Genomic DNA, 21,575 nt, shown 5'->3' on the forward strand with positions numbered 1-21,575 from the left:
GGTTTAGAGATCTAAGTACCCTGGGCCTCCAGCTGTTGTGTGTTGCAGTCGGGGGATCAAGCCCGGGCCAGTGTCTAGGGAATCTTGTTGCCTGGAGATGCAGAGTATCTGACTCTTGTTCCATTACTGCTGACAAGGGGAGGAAGGTCCAAGAGAGACTCACAAGACTGGGGCTGTGGATGAACGTTAGTGGGTTTTGCCTTTTTGCCCACTCAGCCCCTTTAATTTTCAAAACAGTCAGCAGAAAGATATCTGAAAGACGCTCCACTCCAGTGTTCTTCAAACTACCAGTCAAGTCTCCTTGCTGGGTCATAAAACCAGATTCTGGGGTCACAATGGGCAATCCAAATAATGACAGAAAATGATATAAAGTATCAGAGTCCTGTGGTGCCTGAGTGGCAGTTAGTTAAGTGGCTGGCTCTTGATTTCGGCTCAAGTCATGATCTCAGAGTCATGGGATCGAGCCCCGTGTCAGGCTCAGTGCCCAGTATGGAGCCTGCTTGAGACTCTCTCTCTCGCCTTCTCCCTCTGCCCTTCCCTGCTGCTTGCACTCTTTCTCCTTAAAAAAACAAATAAATAAATCTTTTTTTTAATTTTTATTTATTTATGATAGTCACAGAGAGAGAGAGAGAGAGGCAGAGACACAGGCAGAGGGAGAAGCAGGCTCCATGCACCGGGAGCCCGATGTGGGACTCGATCCCAGGTCTCCAGGATCGCGCCCTGGGCCAAAGGCAGGCGCAAAACTGCTGCGCCACCCAGAGATCCCTAAATAAATCTTTTAAAAAATATATCAGAGCTCCTCATCCATAAGTAGTGGTAAGTATTATTTTGTGAAATTTGTAGACATTGTAAAAAAAGTAAATTAAATGTTTTTAAAACTCACTTTGAAAGTTAATACTTCTCCGGTCCAAACCCTTCAGTTCACAGATAAAGAGATAGTGGGAAAGTGACTTATCCAAGGTCATGCAGACAACTAATGGTAGGGTTGGTAACACAGCGCACAGGCCCCAGTGCCCAGTTCATAGCTTGGTTACCTCATCTCTGTGCCTGTGAAGGGCATCATTTGGAAATTCTGGCAATATGTACCAAGTGTCAGTCATTGGTGTATGAAAAAACTGACATGAATAATCAATCTGAGCACGTTTACTTGGTGTTCACACTGTCCAGCCAGCAGAGTCTCTGCACATCCAGCTGTTGTTGCTCACATTGAACGTGGAATTCTGTGCCCCTTATAACATTTTGGAGCTGAAATGATCTTGAGGAAAGGGATGATGGAAGGCCCGGTTTGATAGTGCACAGTGTGGTTGCATGCCCTAAGTGGGCTTCCTTCAGGCCCTTGTCTGGGTTCAGGGATTTGAAGAAGTGACCAGACCATTTGATTTATGGAACAAAGAGAAATGAGTAGGAAAGGTGGTGTGGGCTGGTCTAAGGAAAATACAAGGGGCAGACCTAGAACATGACAGATTGAAGGAAAACTAAGTAAAACTCCCTTCTCTGGGAATTTCTATAGGAACATGAGGACAGAACATTCTGGAAGAAGCAAAATGGGGAAGAAGAAAGAAGACAGGAATAGAATGTGGTTGGTTGAAGAAGAATTCAACTAGGGATCCCTGGGTGGCGCAGCGGTTTGGCGCCTGCCTTTGGCCCAGGGCGCGATCCTGGAGACCCGGGATCGAATCCCACGTCGGGCTCCCGGGGCATGGAGCCTGCTTCTCCCTCTGCCTGTGTCTCTGCCTCTCTCTCTCTCTCTCTGTGACTATCATAAATAGAAGAAGAATTCAACTAAGTCCCCTCCCCTAGGTCCTTCTCTGAGGGCAGAGGGATCAGGACAGAATTTTCTGGAAAAGAGCCATTTCGCAGAAGCTGTTGTTGAATGGAGGGGGACTAATTATCACACATGATCATGGGCCTCAAGGTGCTAAATAAACAGTGGACCAACTGCTTTTATATGTGGATTTTCTTTGTCTCCTACATCAGAGAGGAGACTGTTTCAGCCCTTTCTAAGTTTTAAGACACATTATGGGATCAACTCCGTTGTGCCATCTGCTCTCCTTCTCTATTCTCTCTCTTTATATTTTAAAATATGAATTCTGGGGGTGCCTGGATGGTTCAGTTAGTTAAAGCATCTGCCTTCAGCTCAGAGTGTGATCCCAGGGTCTTGGGATCGAGTCTCACATCAGGCTCCTCAGAGGAAGTCTGCTTCTCCCTCTGCCTATGTCTCTGTCTCTCTGTGTGTGTCATGAATAAATAAATAAAATATTTTTTAAAAAAGCATCTTCCTTCAGTTTGAGTTATGATTCCAGGGACGGAGTCCTGCTTTGGGCTCTATGCTCAGTGGGGAGCTTGCTTCTCCCTTTGTCCCTCCCCCCACTTAGGCACTGTCACACTCTCTCTTTCTCTCAGATAGATAAATAAAATATTTATAAATAGATGATGATAGATAGATAGATAGATAATAGATAGATGAAGTTCGCTGGCCTAGTGAGAGCAGACCTTGGTCCCAGGCAGCCTGTCACCTCAGCACATTTCTTTTCCCTCCCATCTGGCATCGCCATGTCTCCCACACCAGACATGGAGCAGATGAGGTCTCCTAACATGAGGTGTGATTATTCTGTCCCTTCTCGTGGCCCAGGTACATCTTCCCCTGAGGACCGTCCTTCTCTACACCTGCTGGGGATTGATTCCCTTCTCATTCCCCCACTTGTCTCTGCTGGGTCCACAGGACAGGTGGGCTTCCTTAGTCAAAGAGGTGGGGCTCCCAGGTCCCTGGGGAACACATCTCAGCCACACTGCCTTTGGCTGCCTTTCCTGTGGGAACTGGTCCTCTTGACACATCTAGGTCTGTATCAGACCCTGCCACACTCCTGGGAACGTGTGTCCTAGTGATCAGAGGCCACTCACATTCTATGTTGCTCTCCAAATGAGATGAGGCTTCTTTAAGACAGATACGCGAGTCCTGCTGCCTTCTGAAGGATACCTCCCTCCTGCGTAGGCTTTCATCTCAGATCTGGTCACAGGAGTGGTCTGATCTGCTCGTCCGCAGGGAGAAATTGCTGCACATTTGACAATGCAAACAAAAGCAGTCATGCGATGTTAAAGACTCAGAAAGACTCCAGTTTCTGTCTCCGTTCACAGAGGCAGCTGAGGGCTTGGCCTTGACCACCAGCAAATGTGTGGCACCTGGAGACAGCCCTGGTGGTATAGATATTCCCAGTCTCCCTCACGCCCCTGGGATTTGGCTCCTCTGGCCTCACTCCAAACACCGAGGGGGCTGTCCAGAGGAGGGTCAGTGTGCTGAACCCAAGAGCTTCAGAGAGCTGGCATGAAAAGATTGTAGTGCGGGTTGACATTGGTTAGGGAGTCTCCACCCTGGGTGACCACACAATGTCAGGTGGTGCTGGGGAAAAGTCTACGACAAAAATAAATCCAGCAGATCAATTGGTAAATGCTTTGAGGCATACCACATGCAGCTCCCAGTCATTCGTAAAGTTGCTTGGCTTTGTTTCCTAGGGCTTCATGGCTGGCGTTAGGTTCTAAGGGCCACCACTAGGAAGGAAAAGCAGATTAACAGGATGAGATCAAAACAGGTCTGGGGGATCCACAGGGAAGAAAACTTAGACACACATTTAACCAGAAGGACGAGTGGACAGAGTTTGAGGAACAAGTCAGCCAAGACCCTGGCTTGTAGTAAAGGACAGGCTGACAGCAGTAGGCCTCCCAGGAAGGCATCTCCCCGTGTAGCCCTCTACATTAGTCCCACGGGCTGGACCCAAGGTCAGGAGAGCCACGGGCCCTTACTAAATGAACTGTGTGATGCCTGCCAGGTGCTAGCCAAAGGATTACTCACCCTCATAAGATACAAATTCCTTGGGCTCACCAAAACAGGAAGTGAGGGGAAAGGGGTGCAGGACATGGGCAGGGAGGCAACCATGGCAAGCCTTTATACCACCACATGAAGACATTTTTATTGACTTTGCGGAATACTCATTTCTATATTAGCTTATGGTAGGTCTTCACAAGTAGGTAGCCCACTAGTACGAAGGCTGCCCAGAGGGAGATCAGTTGGCCTGGCCCAGGGGCTAGTTGTGGACAGTCACTTAAACATTACCAAACTACTAGACATGGTTGAGGGAATCTCTCCATTTGAGGGGCCCACAGGAGCATCACCTTAACTACTGTGGAAATGGAACACATAGGAGTGCCTGGCTGGCTCAGTCGGGGGAGTGTGCGACTCTTGATCTCATGGTTGTAAGTTCAAATCCCACATTGGGTGTAGAGATTACTTAAAGATAAAATCTTTTTTAAAAAGAAAAGAAATGGAAGAAGTAAACCAAAAATACCTCTAAAACCTGAATACCAAAAGGAGAGATTTTTAAAAAAATATTTATTTATTTACTTTAGAGAGACAGAGAGCACATGGAGTGGGGAGACAGAGGGAGAAGGAGAGAGAATCTCAACCAGACTCCCCACTGAGCAGGGAGCCTGATGTGGGGCCTGATCCCACAACTCCCAGTTTATGACCTGAGCTGAAATCAAGAGTCAGACGCCTAACTGACTGAACCACCCAGGAGATTATTTTAAAAATCCCTTTGAAGGATGATAACACAGGAAAGCCTATTCCCTAAGGGTGGATCCAGAGCACACAACAGAAGACCTCACGTGTTAAAGGGTTTGGGGAAGTCTCTGCCATCTTCCTCCTTAAACACCTCAAGAATGCAAACACCACTCAGGAGGGTCCACTGACTGACCTGACTCAGAAGGTGACAGAACCAAGAGACATGGAAGAGGGTGCATGTGACCTCTTAGGACTCACGAGGCATGACCCTGACTGATGACCAAGGAGATGATCCCATGACCAGTGCTATTGTCAAAACCGAAGAAACAAACAAATAAAATCACAGTAATAACACTAAAAATAATAACAAATAAGGAGGGTGGGAGGAAACTTTTAGAGGTGAGAGATATGTTGTAATGGTATAGATTATGGTGGTGGTTTTGTGACAGTAAACTCATCTCCTTTCATCCAGTCGAATACATGAAATATGTCCACACCCTTTTGTAAGTCCATCATACCTCAAAAAGTAGACTGTAAAAATTACTCTGAAACTGGGGAACAACAGAAGATAATGCTTAAAACTGGGCTTTCCAACACAGCAGTTGCTAGGGACAGTGGCTCTTGAACACCTAAAATGTGTCCTTTCTGAATTGAGCCTTGTCACAAGTACAGAATATATATGGTATCTCAAATACTGTGAAACTCTGTTATTAGCAATTTTATTTTCTTTTATTTAAAGACTTTATTTTTGGAGTGCCTGGGTGGCTCAGTAGGTTAAGCATCTGCCTTTGGCTCAGATCATGATCCCGGGGTTCTGGGATTGAGCCCTGCGTCAGGCTCTCTGCTCAGCCAGGAGTCTGCTTCTTCCCCTCCCTCTGCCTGCTGCTCTGCCTGCTTGTGCGCTCTCTCTCTCTCTCTCTCTCTCTCTCATTCTCTGTCAAATAAATAAATAAATAAAATCTTTACAGATTTTATTTTTAAGTAATTTTAATTTTAAGTAATCTCACTTTAATTTTAAGTAAGCCTCACATACACCCAATGTGAGGCTCGAACACACAACCTCAAGATCAAGAGCCATGTGTTCCACCAACTGAGCCAGCCAGGTGCTCCTTATTAGCAATTTCAAATACTGATCATGTGTAGAAATGTTGACTGAAAGTATGTTATTAAAAATAATCATACCTTTTTAATGTGATTGCTAGAAACTTAAAAATTACACATATGGCTTGCATTTACAGCTCACATTATATTTCTCATGGGCAGAGCTGCATCCAAGGGACCACAGATGGAACTCATCACTTCTACTATCTTCTTGGGGCAGCCACACCCCAGGCACACCTCTTTCCAGCTGCTCCCCCCCGGGAGCTATGGCCCTGGCTACTTGGGCTCATCCCACCACTTACTAGGACTTGCACGGATATTGACTGGAGTGGTTTTGAATTTGCAATTCAATTTGGAGAAAATAGCTATGTTAACAATTTTGAGTCTCCCAGTCTCTGAACATGGCATATCTTTCCAATGATTTTGGTCTCATGACTTAATTTCTCTCAGCAATGCCTCTTGGTTTGCATGAGAGTGGTCTTGATTGTCTTTTGTTAAATGTTTTACTAGTTATTTTATGTTTATTAGCACTAATATAAATGTGATTTTTAAAAATTTTGCTTTCCAATTGTTTTCTGCTAGTATATAAGAATGCATTAGGGTCGCCTGGGTGGCTCAGTCAGACAAGTGTCCAACTCTTGATTTCAGCTCAGGTCATGATCTCAAGGTCTTGAGATCGAGCCCCAAGTCGAGCTCTGTGGTGGGCATGGAGCCTGCTTAAGATTTGCTCTCTCTCTCCCTCTGCCTCTCTCTCCGAGTCCCCACCAGAAAAAGAATACATTAGATTTCTCTCGATTAACCTTACATCCTACGACACTGCTAAATTCATTTATTAGTTCTAGGGGCTGTATCATAGACTCCCTGAAATTTTATACATGAACAATCAGATTATCTGCAAGACAGCTTTACTTGTAAAGGAAAACCCAAACAGCAAAAGCATTTGGAAAAATAAAAGAAAAGCCATCAAACAAGACATCAGAAAATATACTTCTCAAAGTTTTATAAAAGCACTGGAAAACAAGGGGTATCTCTTACATTCTCATTACATTATTTGAAATCACATGGCTCGAGGGACAAGCTAACTCTTTGCGGTCTCTTTTATAAAGGCACCAATCCCAGTTATGAGGGTTCAGCTCTCATGCTCTCACCACTTCTCAAAGGCCCAGCCTCCAAATACCATTACCTTGGAGATGGGGATTTCAGCATAAGAACATTCAGACCTAGTTGTTGGCTTTCAGGGAATCCAAGAGTCAACATTGTCTCTAGAGCCCCCTGGCTCAGAAGGAAAGTTTTGGGGGTATACCTTCTACATATTTAATGAAGTGGAAAATCCAGAAGAATCCCGAAGGGCCACATCAGACTTGACTTCTCCTCCTTCTTGGGCACAGGCGTGTGCATCCCAGGCCCCGGCCTGCCTGTGGTATGTTCCTCAGGCCAAGGAGGCAGGAGGCCCGGCGGCGGCTCAGGGAGGACTGGACACAAACTCCTCCTGATTGGTAGACACTTTCTGCCTTCCCAAACTATAAGGCCAAGATCCCCTCCCCAGCTTCGGCAGTCCCCACTCAGTTTTGCCAAGAATTACTAGCCTCCAGCACACAAGACAGTCCAGGGCCAGGCCACCTGGCTCCCTCCTGACCCATCTTTTCCTTCATTCCTGCCATGGCCTAAAGCTGCTGCATCCTTAACCTCTTAAACACTGAGGGTCAGAGGTGTTGACAGACCCCCTTGTTCTGTGTGGCTGCCTCGGCAGGCTTCAGGCAACTCACTCGCCAACTTATGTCTTTGATCAGAGACCACACACGTTCTCCCTTGGTCTCACGGAGGGCCACACAGCAGACACAGATGGGATTTCACGGTTTTCTCACCTCTATGCGGACTCCTGGGACCGCCTATATTTTACCTCAGACAGTAGTAAGCACAGCCAGTATTTCACCGTCTCTTTGCAGCCCCTTGAGGAGTGGAGGGGACCCCACTTTTCGTTTAGTCACCATGCCCACCTGAGCCTCTGTCCCTTGAGCGATGCAAGCGGGTGAGAGACCTTCTGGCCACGACACTATCAGGGTCACAGCTGCTCTTCTATTCCCTCCAGTGGCCAGCCTCTCATTAGGTCCTTGTTACCGTGCTGGGTCCCTTGAAGGCAGGGCCACTTTCACGGAGGCCTCCCTAGCTCTGATGATGGTCACTGTCACCCAGAGGGCAGATGTCCAATGCAAATATTGTCAAGAGATGGTGTTGTACTTCGTGTTGCCAGCCTGGGGCTGACTTGCCTTTCCCCTTCCATGCTCAAGAGCCCACAATAGGCCTGGGTCCGCTCTCCCACACGTAACAGAGTTGGTGGTGGTGGTTATTATTGATTTTAAAGATTTATTTATTTATTTATTTGAGGACTGGAGGGGCACTAGTAGAGAGTCTCAAGTGGACTCTGTGCTGAGCGTGGAGACCAACAGGGGGCTCAATCTCAGCACCCTGAGATCAGGACTTGAGCAGAAACTGAGAGTCGGACCCTTAACCGACTGAGCCACCCGGGCCCCCTATAACACTGTCATTTTCCAGGGACATCCAGGTGGTGGAACGGCCTCATTGTTCTACCACCTGCTGTGCTCTTACTCTGATTCTTAGCCCACCCCCACCCTCCAGGACCCCAGGCCACACAACCATCAGTTTCCCATGTATATTTATTGTCTGAGCAAATTACACGTGTGGCCTACTGGGCTCTTGGGTGTTTGGAAGCCTATCTGCTTGCTATAGACAGGAAATAAGAGCTCAAAGGCTCTCTGCAGAATGAGAGAAATGCTTTGTGGGTAACTTCACTATAAGCCACACTCCTTGATAATCCGTTGGGATGTTTTAATTATCTCTGGTGCTTTCTTGGACTGTCACCTACTGTAAGACAGCCCCCAGAGGTCCACGTGGCAGCACGAGTGGTGTGGCTAGGATACCTCACATGCATGGAGGCCCTGATAAGATCACAAATATTCAAGAACACGAGTGGTTTGCTCAAGACTCGGCCTGTGTCCTTGAGTGTGCTGTCTGGATGGCTCAGTGAAGAGGAAGGTGGCAGATGTGGGGGCGCCCTGCACAGTGTGTTTATGAGGTACTTCTCCCTGCTGCCTTGGCACCGTCGGGCTCCCACGGGAGAGTTGGCTCCTCCTAGCCCCCCCTCTACAAAGGGATCCGTTCCCCCATCCATTTATGTGCCCTGGCAGCTCAGTTGAAAACTCGGTCTTCTTGACCTGTGACCACACACAATTTTTTCCCTTGGAAGAAAAATTGGCAGTGCCTCCCTGATGGATGAATGTAAACTCTCTCACCTTCCAGAGACTTCCACCTTTTCCATGCATCCCTGCTTGGATCTTTGTGTCAGATGGAAAAGAACAAGATCTGCTCGGTCACATGAACGGGTAAGTGACTGATGAGGGGTTAAAGTGGGAAATCTATCAAAGGGAAGAGAACAAAAAGAGCAGCCACCAGATGTGACAAATGCACACAGCCATGTATTCCAGCCGTGTCCCGTGTGCCTGTGACACAATACTCCTTCCCTTCCCTCTCCAGATGGAGCTGCGTTCAGGAAGATTTCCTTTTGGATGATAGTCATGGGTCTTCTTTGAAGCACTGGCCTTGCTGGCCCCAGAGTCTCCTTCAGGGTCCGGGCACCTCATTCGAACTGTCCAGGGCAGAGGCCAAGTCCTCTGAAGGTTCTTGACATGACCAGACCAGGCCACAGTGGCCGTGTCCTCCTCTTGACTTCCGCCCACTGAAGGGCAGTTTATATAGTTCTCTAGGTTTTCTGGGGGCTGGGGGGGCTGGCCAGTGTACTGTGAATTGACATGGTGTGGCCTCCCTTAGCATGGGAGGCTTGCCTTCTCAGTACCCACAGAAACATCAGTCCTGTCAGCCAGGTTCTCCCCACACTCTTTTCCTGACTGATGGCTCTAGAAGATTGTCCCAGCTTCTTAAAATACCCAAGCTTCTTATTTCAAAGAGGTGGAGCTCCTTGGGGCACCCGTGTGGTTCAATTAGGTGAGCATCTGACTTGGGCTCAGGTCATGGTCCCGGGGTCCTGGGATCAAGCCCCACGTCAGGCTCCCTGCTGAGCGGGGAGCCTGCTTCTCCTCCCTCTGCCCTTCCCCCTCACTCATGCTGTCTCTCTCTCTCTAAGTAAATAAATTCAAAAAAATAAAAATAAAAAGAGGTGGAGCTCCTTGATCAATGCTTGCAAATTCTCCAATTTCCAATGACATCCATCCCTTCTACACATCCATCTCAGTTCAGTTTCAAGCTTCCACAAAGCAAGGCCCTGATCTGTTCACTCGGTGAACATGACAGCTGTGAGCTGGAGCTGGCTTATGCTGGCTCGTGAGAAATTATTGTGTGCAGCTTTCTCCAACTCCGCTTTTAGAGATGTCACATGCTACCTTCGAATTAGCCATGGTGGGATTCTTAGCAGCTTCAAAATTAGCACATGTTATGAACTGGGGCACGCCCTTTCCTCTCTCCAGCTTGTTAAAATACTTACCTGTACACCACTGAGTATAAATGAATGATTGAGTTTAAATGTGGGAAAGTTATAAAAGGCACAGGATAGAAAATACAGCCAATGGTATTATAAGAGCATTGTATGGTGACAGATGGGAGCTGCGCTTGTGAGCAGGGCATAACGGGTAGACTTGTCAAATCACTATGTTGTATGCCTGAAACTAATGTAACATTGTCAACGATACTTCAATTAAAGAAAAACTATAAATAAAAGAAATATGAGGAACCTCAGAAAGTGGGGCGGGGGACACAAAGCAATCAGGAAATATGATTATGTCCCAGAACCCCAAGAGTCTCACAGAAGTGGTTCAACCTGGCCCAGCTCTTGAACAATTTCCTGTGTTCCCTGGGCCAATTTTGGGTCCTGAGGGTTGCCTCTGCAGTAGTGATCAAAAGCCTCCTGTCCCATGGGCGCCTGGGTGGCTCAGTCGGTTAGGCATCCAACTCCTGATCTCAGCTCAAGAAAGTTGTGAGTTCAAGCCTCGCATTGGGCACCACAGAGCCTACTTAAGAAAAATAAATTAATTAATTAATAAATTAAAAATAAATCTAAAAAAACCCCTCCTGTTTGAAGCCCCGGTCCACTGGGTCTAGGCCCTGTTTAAATGACCGGTAACAAATTCCCCTCCAGCAATCCTGGGGCATAGCTATGAGTTGGGAGTTTCTTCTCTTATAAAAAAAAAAAAAAAAAAAAGGAAGCAAACCATGCCTCAGAGGCCATGACTCAGTTTCTCCCCGCATTTTACTTTAGGTTCTCCACTTGACCAAAGAAGTTCACGATTCAAGCTGTATGGGCAGAGCCGACAGGTCCCTGACATTCTGGCACCGGACTTCGGGAAGTCACCCATGATTGCGTAGAAGGAGTAAAATTCATGAGATTTTTCATGCACCTGCTACCCTGATCTCGGGGCCTGAAGCCGTAGCAGGTGGGGTCCCCTCACTGCTACCAGCCTCGGATTCTAGTCCTGTCCCCTCTCTGACTTCAAGGTCTCACGCCCCCCAGACCTTTATGATTGACAGACCCTAGGCGACACTCTGCCCGCGCCTCGGAAACAGGCCGGCTCTTAAATCAAAGAGGGGGGACTCATTCACTGTGGCCGAATCTGCTGGCGCTTCGCTCTCATTGTTCCTTTTTCCAAGTCCCACCTTTGAGGCTGTCTCTGAGCCTCCCCCGAAGTCGGCCGCAGACCCGCCCGCACCTTCCCACTTGCTCCCCGGTGAGCTCACTGTTCGGAAGGCCTGGCCCCGAGTGGCCCCGCGAGGAGGGGGAGACCTGCCCTCCCGCAGAACCACGGGTTCGACTGCTGGGGGGCTGGGAAGTAAGGCTCCTTCTGTTCAAGCCCTTGCCGTCATATTAAGAACTATTTTTAGGAGCTCACTTTTGTTCCATTTCGTGCCTGACCATAAATGCGTCAGGTATGCTTCTCAGGCCTCCGGCCCTGCTCTTGAGAGCGTTGAAAGAAATGTCACCCTCCTGGATCCCTGGTGAGAAGTTCTGTTGTTGGAAAGATGTTCACTGCCCAGGATCATTTAGCCCTTTCCGGCAAGGGCAACCCCTCCTTTTGCCATAGGCGGGCTGGCTCAGGAACTGGGCTGGAACTTCATACAGAGGGAGCTCCTTCCTTATTGTCTTACTGGCAGATGTTCTGAAGTTCTGATCCTTTTTTAAGGTTTTATTCATTTGTTTGAGAGAGAGAGAGAGAGCATGCACAAGCAGGGGAAGAGGCAAAGGGAGAAGCAGGCTCCCCGCTGAGCAGGAGTCCAAGGTGGGCCTCGATCCCAGGACCCCAGGATCATGACCTGAGCCAAAGGCAGATGCTTAATCGACTGAGCCACCCAGGTGCCCTTGAAGTTGTGATCTTTGGCCACAAAGCCCTCTTCAGTCCTGGCGTCATCAAAGGAGTGATAGTTGAGGAACAACTGGGCACATTTAAATATCTAGTGGACATTTAAATGGATGTTGACTTAGGCATTATAAATTTTGTCAGGCAGGATAATGGTATTCATATAAAGAAGAGACATTTCTTTAGCTTTAAATATATGTTCTGAAGCACTTAGGGGAGAAACATCAAAATGTCCATATTTACTTTAAAATATTCTACCTTTTGAAAAATTATATGAAGCAAATATGACAAAATATTTATGATTGTTACACATAAGTAATGGGTACGCAGGTGCTCGTTATACTATTTTCTCTACATGCCAGTCTGTTTGATGATTTTCTTTTTTTTAATATTTAGTTTTTGTATTTTTATTTATTTATGATAGTCACACAGAGAGTGAGAGAGAGAGAGAGAGAGAGAGAGAGAGAGAGAGGCAGAGACACAGGCAGAGGGAGAAGCAGGCTCCATGCACCGGGAGCCCGATGTGGGACTCCATCCCGGGTCTCCAGGATCACGCCCTGGGCCAAAGGCAGGCGCTAAACCACTGCGCCACCCAGGGATCCCGATGATTTTCCTATTAATAATGAAATGTAGGAGTGCCTGGCTGGCTCAGTTGGTGGAGCACATGGCTCTTGATCTCAGGGTGGTGGGTTTGAGCCCCACATTGGGTGTTGCTTATTTTGAAAAAATGAAATCTGGTGCACCTGGGTGGCTCAGTGGGTTAAGCATCTGCCTTTGGCTCAGGTCATGATTCTGGGGTTCTGGGATCCAGCCCCACATTGGGCTCTCTGCTCAGTGGGGAGTCTGCTTCTCTCTCTGCCTCTCCTCTCCACCTGTGTTTTTTCTCTCTCTCTCAAATAAGTAAATAATGTGTTCTAAAAAAGGAAAATAAAAAAATAAAATCTTAAAAAAAGTGAAATGTAAGATGAAAAGTCTTCATTTCCTGTAAACAGCTCTCAAGTTGAAGATTTCCTTATACAACTGGGTTTGAAAAAAAATACAAGGCCTAGCTTCTGTCTCTGGTCATCTTGGTTTTGTGCCTCATCTTAGTGTACAAGGTGGAGCAGTTTGTCAAAATAGGGGGGTAGTCCCACCATCTCAAGTTTCCCTTTCCTGCCTCCCTCTGGTGATTCTGACAACATTCCCAAGCTCATTCAGTCCCACCTGGAATGGATGAGGGCTCATGTGGTCCTGAACATGTAGCATGAGAAAGAAGGCAGCTTATGGGCGTACTCCCTGGTGGTGTGTGTGCATGCTGCCGGGTTGGTTTTTTTTTTTTTTTTTTTTTTTTTTTTTTGGCCTCCTCATTTACTTCAGATACCCACAGACCCAATCAATCCCTGGCTGTGACTCCCCCTACCCTCTGCACAGGGTCAGTTTTACCCATCACCGTACCACTGGCATGGCCATGGCCTCAGGAACCTGTCTGTCCTCAATCACTTGTCCCAAACATTTCATTCTGGATCTCAAACCAGTGGAAGCCTCTCTGTGCCCACATCTGGCAGCCTTCCAAAGGCACCCACGGGTCCCTTGCAATGCTCTCTATTCCTCTAGCAGGATAGTATCTGATGATCTCATTTACATGAGGGTGTCAGAGACCAAGGGGGAACGTAGGGAAGGTCGTCTAGCGTGAGGACAGGAGAGAGGCACCAAGTATGATAAGGTCGCAGACGTGCCAGTGTTTATTAGCGCTCACAGCCAATAGGGCACCTGCTCTTGCCCCTGGGAGCTGCGCCCGTTGTGCTAACTTGCCCAATGGACTCAGCCCCGGGACCAGGGATTATGTCCCCAGTGGTGGCCTTGGTCACACTATACCCCTGCTGCTTCTTTCCACCCTTGGAGCAGGAAGTGTCCGAGGCGGGGACAGTCCGAAAGGGCCGGGTGCCCTACTGCCACGTGTGCTGGATGGAGCCTCGCTCCCAAGACTTGCTCCGGCAACTCCGTCATACATTTCCTGGGTTTAATAAAGGGCTTGAGGGCTCCCTTGTTTAAAAGAAAAGGGGGGTCCAGAACAAACACCCGGCAATGCCAGCCTGGAATCGGGGGTCGTCGCTTCGCCTTTGCATCGCTGCCGTGCTCGGGTGCTGACAGCCAAGGTGACGTGCGCGGCCGCGTGGCCCAGGCCACGGCCTCCGGAGCGCGGGGGCGGGGTGGGGGGACCAGGCACGGGGACTAGTACGGGGACTGGTGCGGGGAGGTGGCCGCCGGGAGGGCCCCTCGGTCCCGAGCGGGGATCGGCTCTTCTGACGAACTCGGGGAGCTCTTTAGAAACCCTTGACCCCCCGATCGGCAAATACACGCGTTGTTCTTCGCACCTCAGCCCGGTCGCCGTGTGGCTTGGCCCTGCTGTCTGTGCCCACCGGGATTTGGGGGCCGGCTTGGCTCACAGTAGTTTCCATGTCCCTTTGTAGGGACCGAGTTCTGACCTGCGTCTCAGCTCGGAGGCCCTTGCGTGGTAAGGCCCCGGGAAGCGTGGGATCTAAACCTGGCCTGTTACTGCGCCTCCAGAGGCCTTTGACACTGACCACGGGGGGGAGGGAGGTATTCCCCCCCTCCCCCGCCCCGCCGTGGGAGCTGCCGTGTCAAAGAAGCCGTCTGCAGAAGGAGGTGGCGAGGCCGATCCTGGGGCGACGGGCAGCTGGGACGCGGAATCACAGGCGGGGAGCAGCCCAGCAGGAGGGCCTCCCCTTGCTCTCCTCGTCCGGCGGCAGCCCTGCCCTGGCTCTGCTTCTCCGATGCGCCCCACTATGGGTCTAGGACTTTGTCCTTTCTAAGCCAAGCGGGCCAGAGTTCGGTTCCTTTGGCTTGCATTCAGGCCCCTGTTCCATTCCCGATTTATGAACGGCTACCACGACTACCGTTTTGTTGGGAGTTCTTTAGTCCTCCGCGATAGTGCTAGGAGGGCCTTCCCCGTGGAGCGCAGGCGGGCCAGTGAGCAGCCCTTGCAACCCCTCCTGATCGGGTCCCACATTGCTACGTTGCATTTATGTCATAACCACATGCACACACACATACATGCATGAGTATTGTTTTGCGAATTTTTCTTTTGATTACCATGTGTGTGCACACAGTAGTCAAATACGGATATGCATATCAGTCAAAAGAAATAGCCCCCAAACCCTTGCAATTATGACATACGGTTCACTCCATTTTTTATTGCATTTCTGTGACAACTGTTGCTAAAATTGATTTTAGAACTAATATGGCAGCTCTCAAACGTTTCTGTCTCAGGACTCCTCCTGTACACTGTTAAGATTTTTTGAGGACGCCAAAGAGGCTTTGTTTCTGTGCGTTCTATCTATTGATACTTACTGTATTAGAAATGAAGAATGAGGGTTTTTTTTTAACACTAGAACACACAAAGTCATCCCCCATCCCCTGTGGCCTAGCAATGGCATCATCACGTGTCCTTGACCCTCTGGAAACTCAGTGTCCACTCGGGAGAGAACGAGAGTGGAATGGGGGAACGATGTGTCAGGATTCTGTTGACCACAGTTTTGACCTTGTGAGCTCTCTGAGAGGGTTTCAGGGACACCAGAGGCCTAGACCACACCTTGAGAACTTCTGCACTAATTGGGTGTGACCCGGACTTCAAAAAATCCGCATCTAGAAAAAGCTCATTATGGACAAATTGAACCAAGTAAATCCAATTAGCTACATTTCACTCTCCGTGTTCCCCTCTTGTTCTTCTGGAGTGAGGAGGGTATTATGGTTAATTCCCCAACAACAATTTCACATCAGATCATTAATCTAAGCCAATCCATGCATGGCATATCAACTGGTCCAGGGGCAGTTATATGTCTCGAGCTGGCTCCCTCCAACTCAAGGATTTAAATTCCACAGTCGAGGGAGATTTCCTCTCGCCCTGGATGTGAACAGAAACACTACCGGCAAAACGGAGAGAGGGAGGCAGAGACACAGGCAGAGGGAGAAGCAGGCTCCATGCAGGGAGCCCGATGTAGGACTCGATCCCAGGACTCCAGGATCATGCCCTGGGCCAAAGGCGGCACTAAACCGCTGAGGCACCGGGTTGTCCAGAACACTAGATTTAAATAGAGAATGAAATATTCACTTTGAGTTCTGAATCATACAAATTACTTAGACTCACTGATTAAGTATTTTCAATGTCCAGATCACTATTAATTATGCAAACACCTGATTTGACATTGATGTTTCAGTATTTTTAAACTTTCAAAAGCCCAAAACATCGCCTAGTAGTTATACTTCACTTAACAGAGGGGTTTAGTGAGGCACCTGGGTGGCTCAGTTGGTTAAGTGTCTGCCTTCGGCTCAGGTCATGATCCCGGTCCTGGGATCCATGGAGCCCTGCATCAGGCTCCCTGATCAGTAGGGAACCTGCTTCTCCTTCTCTCTCTGCCACTCCCCCTGCTTGTGCGCTCTCTCTCTCAAATAAATAAAATCTTAAAAACAAAAATAGAGGGGTTAAGAAAATCTTATTCTAAATATTGCATTGATACATTTTGTATCAGAAATTCACGCATTGCTATATCAACATATTTTGTGTCAAAATGTGTATTAGTTTATATCAAAAAACATATGGTGCATAAATTTTTTAAATAAGTGATTTATCTTGGGCTGGGTTTTTAAAGATTTTATTCTTTTAGGTAATCTCTACAGCCAACATGGAGCTTGAACTCACAATCCCAAGATCGAGTCACATGCTCTAGGGACTGAGCCAGTAGGGTGTCCCTATTTACTCTGATTTTAAATGATAATTGTGCAAAAAACAATATCCTCATATTTAGCTGTAGTTATCCTGACATGGGGGAGATAAATAGGTATTTCTCTTCCTTCCTGTATTTTCCAATTTGTCTATATTTTGCATGTTATAATTACCAAAAGACTTTTTAAATAGGGCATTATTGACCAATTTAAAATTCCCTTAATCCTCGTGAACTTGCTTCGCATTTATTTTCCTCCTTGCCTAGCCAAAGAGATATCTGATGTGGAAGGAGCTAAACCTGAGGTTTGGCAGTCTGAAAATGAAAAACAAAAGAAAGGCACAAGAGCCACGAATGAAATTAGAGGCAGTGCCAACTTTCCACCCAGGAAAGTCTGCTCATGTTTTGGGGGGGTGGGGTGTGGGGAACACAAAAGCCTTTGAAATGGGGGTGGGGAGAAAAGGTCACATGGGCGAAGTAATTAAATAAAACACCACTTAACTGCCCTGTGGAGCACCCTCTCAGGGTGAAGGAATTATTTTAGCAACCTGTGAAGAAACATTACATACCTATATATTTTCCCAAGTCCCTACAGTAATATTAGGCAGGAAATAGTTTCAGGTCATAATTTTACTTTTCAGAGCAAAACCTGATTATCAGATGAATTTTTTTTTAATTCTAGAAACAGGCAAAGTCGATTTTTTAATTCATCTTTCCCACCCTACCAGTGTCGACCAAGAAGGAAAATTATGAACCTTATGAGGTTTAATAGCATTTTAGAACTCCTTTTGCAAGGAGATCAAGAACCGGAGAAAGCCCTTGTGAGACGCCTGGGTGGCTCAGTGATTGAGCGTCTGCCTTGGCTCAGGTCGTGATCTAGGGATCCTGGGATCGAGTCTCGCATTGGGCTCCCCATGGGGAGCCTGCCTCTGCCTCTGTGTGTCTCTCATGAATTAAATAAATAAAATCTTTTAAGAAAAAGAACCTGAGAAAGGCAAGGGTGAGAAATGTTTATAAAGCCAAGCAATGACTGGCAGATGTTTTTCATAAAGACAAATAGTTAATTCATTGTGAAGGAAAATGTGTAATCATTTACCAGCTGTTGGAACTGTTTAATACTATCAGCGTGTGACATTAATTGCTACTCCAAGTAACATATGGCATGGATGCAGAAAAGGTAAGCTGTCAGACAGAACTGTGTGCGCTTTGCATTGTTCCCAGCGCCGAACTGCCAATAGGTCCCTGACCCTCTGCCCTTCCTTGACCTCTTTGTGTTTGTAGGTGATCGCGGGGCCGACTTCCGGCCAGGCTAGTGCGGGTAGAAGTGACCTACGCCTCTTTCACGCCTGACCCCTACCGCCCCCACACCTGCCAGGCTCCAGGCTCCATTCTGCTTCTGACCAACAGGAGAGGCATTAGAGGCGACAAGACGCAAAGAACCACTGCTGTTTCGAGGCGAGCCAGCTGACCAGGAACGCCCGCTCTGGGCCCCGTGAACCTGTCCTGTACACGTCCCCGTTGTTAGGCACGTGTTAACCACGTGCAAATGGCTGAATGGGCTCTGCCCAGGAGCACAGACCTAAAGTCACTTGACCAGCGCGGCTTGGAGGTAAGGCTGATCTTGATGAAGGGGGTCCTTCAAATTTGTACCAGGCTTCACCCAACACTCAAATTACCACTGGTGGAAGAATTGCTTTCTTCGTTATGTTTAACTCGAGACAGAGGTGGTGACATCTGCACTGCTAATTCCTCACTGGTGAAGAAATCTGGTGACGCTCTAGTTGCTTGGGAATAACTCAGAATTTTTGGTTCAGACTTTAATCTGGTCATTTGCAGATAAAGTAAGAAGGATCATGCATACAACCCTAATAAAACCCTCAATCTTTTCCCCCAAACATTATTCCTTTATAATCCTAGGTCAAGAACCAATCTCTTTGGTCATTTTACACAATATCTTCTCATAATCTTTCCCACCCTACCAGTGTCGACCAAGAAGGAAAATTATGAACCTTATGAGGTTTAATAGCATTTTAGAACTCCTTTTGCAAGGAGATCAAGAACCGGAGAAAGCCCTTGTGAGACGCCTGGGTGGCTCAGTGATTGAGCATCTGCCTTGGCTCAGACGCTGATGAGTCTTGAAGATTAGGGAAACTGACCTCAGAAATTTATTTATTTTTTTAAAGATATTATTTATTAGAGACAGAGAAAGAACAAAAGCAGGGGGAGGGACAGAGGGAGAGGGAGAAGCAGTCTCCCCACTGAGCAGGGAGGCTGACACGGGGCTGGATCCCAGGACCCGGAGATCATGACCTGAGCTGAAGGCACACACCCAACTGACTAAGCCACCCAGTCACCCCTGACTTCAGAAGTTTAACTACTCTGGGGCACCTGGGTGGTTCAGTGGGTTAAGCATTTGCCTTCAGCTCGGGTCATGATCCCAGGGGCCTAGATCAAACCCCACTCAGGCTCCCCGCTCAGCAAGGAGTCTACTTCTCTCTCTCTCTCCCTCTGCTCACCCATCCCCCACCACCCCTTGGCTCCTTCTCTCTCACTCTGTCTTGCTCTGTCAAATAAATAAAATCTTTAAAAGAAAACCTAACTGCTCTTACAGTTTAGACATGTCTGGCTGTTCTGTGGGGATGAAGAAGGGCCGATCAGCATCTTTGATGAATTAATTCTGCAAATATAACCACTGAGTTTTGACCAATGAGGTTGGAGCCAACTTATTTTTTTCCTTGAATAAAAGTCAGTAATATTAATCCAAACTGTTCAGTGCTCTCAGTTCCCATCACTTGAATCTTGCCATCCCTTCCCCAACCAAATAAAAAAAAAAATAGATGAAAGTCAAATCAGACAATAATGGGATGCCTCAGACCAAAATGACATTAAATGTTTTTTATTGAACAAAAAGAGATAAAACATGGAAGTTGAAATCACTGAGCAAAAGCAGCTCACCAGGTGAAGCTGCTATACTTTGTGCTAGATAACCTTATGAATTGAGAGTATACAGAACACATATAATATGTAAGTTACCTCAACAGCAAAGGAGAAGGTGTAGATTACAGTTTTGGAAGGAAAAATTTGGTCAAATGACAAATTTAGTTGCTCAAAATTTCTAGCCCTTATCCACCTAAATTCAGTATGATTCTCCACGTGCGCATTTAGTATGTGCATACTGAATTCCCATTCTAACAGAAGCTGCTTTTTTGGTAGAAATTTAAAAAGATTTTTCACTTTTATCTGATGTGCCATTCAATTTTTAAAATTTTGTATTTGATATATGTATGTGTGTTTATTTATACACTCTTTAGAAACCCCAAACCGTTGTGTATAAGTAGAGGGGTCATGCTGTTTTTTTAACTAATATTGGTGAATTTCAGTTATTTCTCCTGTGTGTCTAAGAAACTTCCTATGTTTTCAATGCACCCACACAGACAGGTGGGTTGACAGATATGTCAAAAATACTTTATGAAAAGAGGGAGGTAGCTCATGCGAGTTGGCAACCTTTTGTCTATTGTTTCCTGTTGGAGCAAGCTGCCTCCCTTTGACATCTCACAGTCAAAGATGAAAGGAAAACTTTTTACTTTGAAGCCTAGTTAGCACAGTCGTACATTTACTATAATCCACCTTTGCATTGGTTTATTGGGCTTTCTAATGTAAGATGACAAATACCATACACCCAATACACAGCATCAAAAAAGTACTGAAGAAACATTTTATAGACACTATCTTGATGTTAAACATCAGCTTCAATGGGATACATTTCCAGAATGGTTTTGTTACCACTTTATAAACACTCTAAGCCAAACAAACAGCACAATAACATCAATGTTGTCTTTTTTTCCCCAATATCTGAATCAATTACTGGAGGCTAATCCTAACATACACTACTAAAGGGGGGGCAAAAGAAGAGAATTCATGACACACTGCAAAGATAGGACTACAGCATCTTAGTTGGAGGGATGATCTTAAGGTGCAGAAAGAGGGGATTCTCTAGAAGGTGATGGTGTGGTTTCTTCGGGTGGAAAAACCGTGAGCGTACAAGCTCGGATGCCACCAAGGGACTCAGGCAGATCGAAAACCTTATGCCACTCATCTTTATCTGGGTCATATTTCTGCACTATCTCCACCATACAGCGATTATTCCAGGAGTATCCCCCAACCACATAGATTTTGTTTTCAAAGACGGCAACCCCAACATCACTCTGCCCCCTTAACATGGCAGCAATTGGGGTCCACTGGTCAAGAATAGGTGAGTAGTATTCACAGCTCAGGACATCATCATAATCACTTGTTCCTCGGAAGTGATTACCACCAATGACATAGAGCCTCTCTCCCACCGTACACATGCAGTGCAGACCTCTGACGGTGGTCATCGGTGCCTTCTGGATCCATTTGTCAGTATCAGGGTCAAAGCACATCAGCTCCTTTTGGAAAGTGTCATGAGTGATTCCTCCTAAAGAATGACAATAGGCATGAGGGAAACAGACTATAATAAAAATGCAAAAGTATTATTTACTTTCAGCTGTGGTCCTATCCTATTCTTGATTGGGGAGGTCATTTATGAAATATATGTTAGCTATGCCAAAGCGCCTCTAGAACAATTTCATGTCATTTTTTTTCCAGAGGATTTGGAGCTTTCATTATAATGGCATGGCATCTACACACATAAAATAGGTAGAGGGTGTAAATCATTGATTAGTAGAGCATATGATTTCCTGGGTGGCTCTTTCAATATAAGACATCCTGTAGTTGCTCATAAATTTAACACCCCAAACCTGTCAATCACACACTCCAGGCCTTTCACTGATCCGTCTT

The 21,575-nt window shown here is 46.8% G+C and overlaps 1 protein-coding gene across 18 annotated transcripts in view; it reads right to left on the reverse strand.

Annotated features, from left to right (window-relative positions):
- Positions 1-19,637: 19,637 nt before the first annotated feature.
- The window catches only part of KLHL13 (kelch like family member 13), a 211,204-nt gene continuing 209,266 nt past the window's right edge, over positions 19,638-21,575 (reverse strand). For all 18 annotated transcript variants that reach the window (XM_035711923.2, XM_025431327.3, XM_025431316.3 and 15 more), the window contains one exon: positions 19,638-21,213. In XM_035711923.2, the coding sequence (XP_035567816.1) occupies positions 20,726-21,213 (488 nt within the window). In that variant the 3' untranslated portion in view covers positions 19,638-20,725. The remainder of the gene's footprint in view (positions 21,214-21,575) is intronic.

This window comes from Canis lupus, chromosome X (genome assembly GCF_003254725.2).
Source record: "Canis lupus dingo isolate Sandy chromosome X, ASM325472v2, whole genome shotgun sequence".
In the NCBI taxonomy this organism is placed as follows: Eukaryota; Metazoa; Chordata; class Mammalia; order Carnivora; family Canidae; genus Canis; species Canis lupus.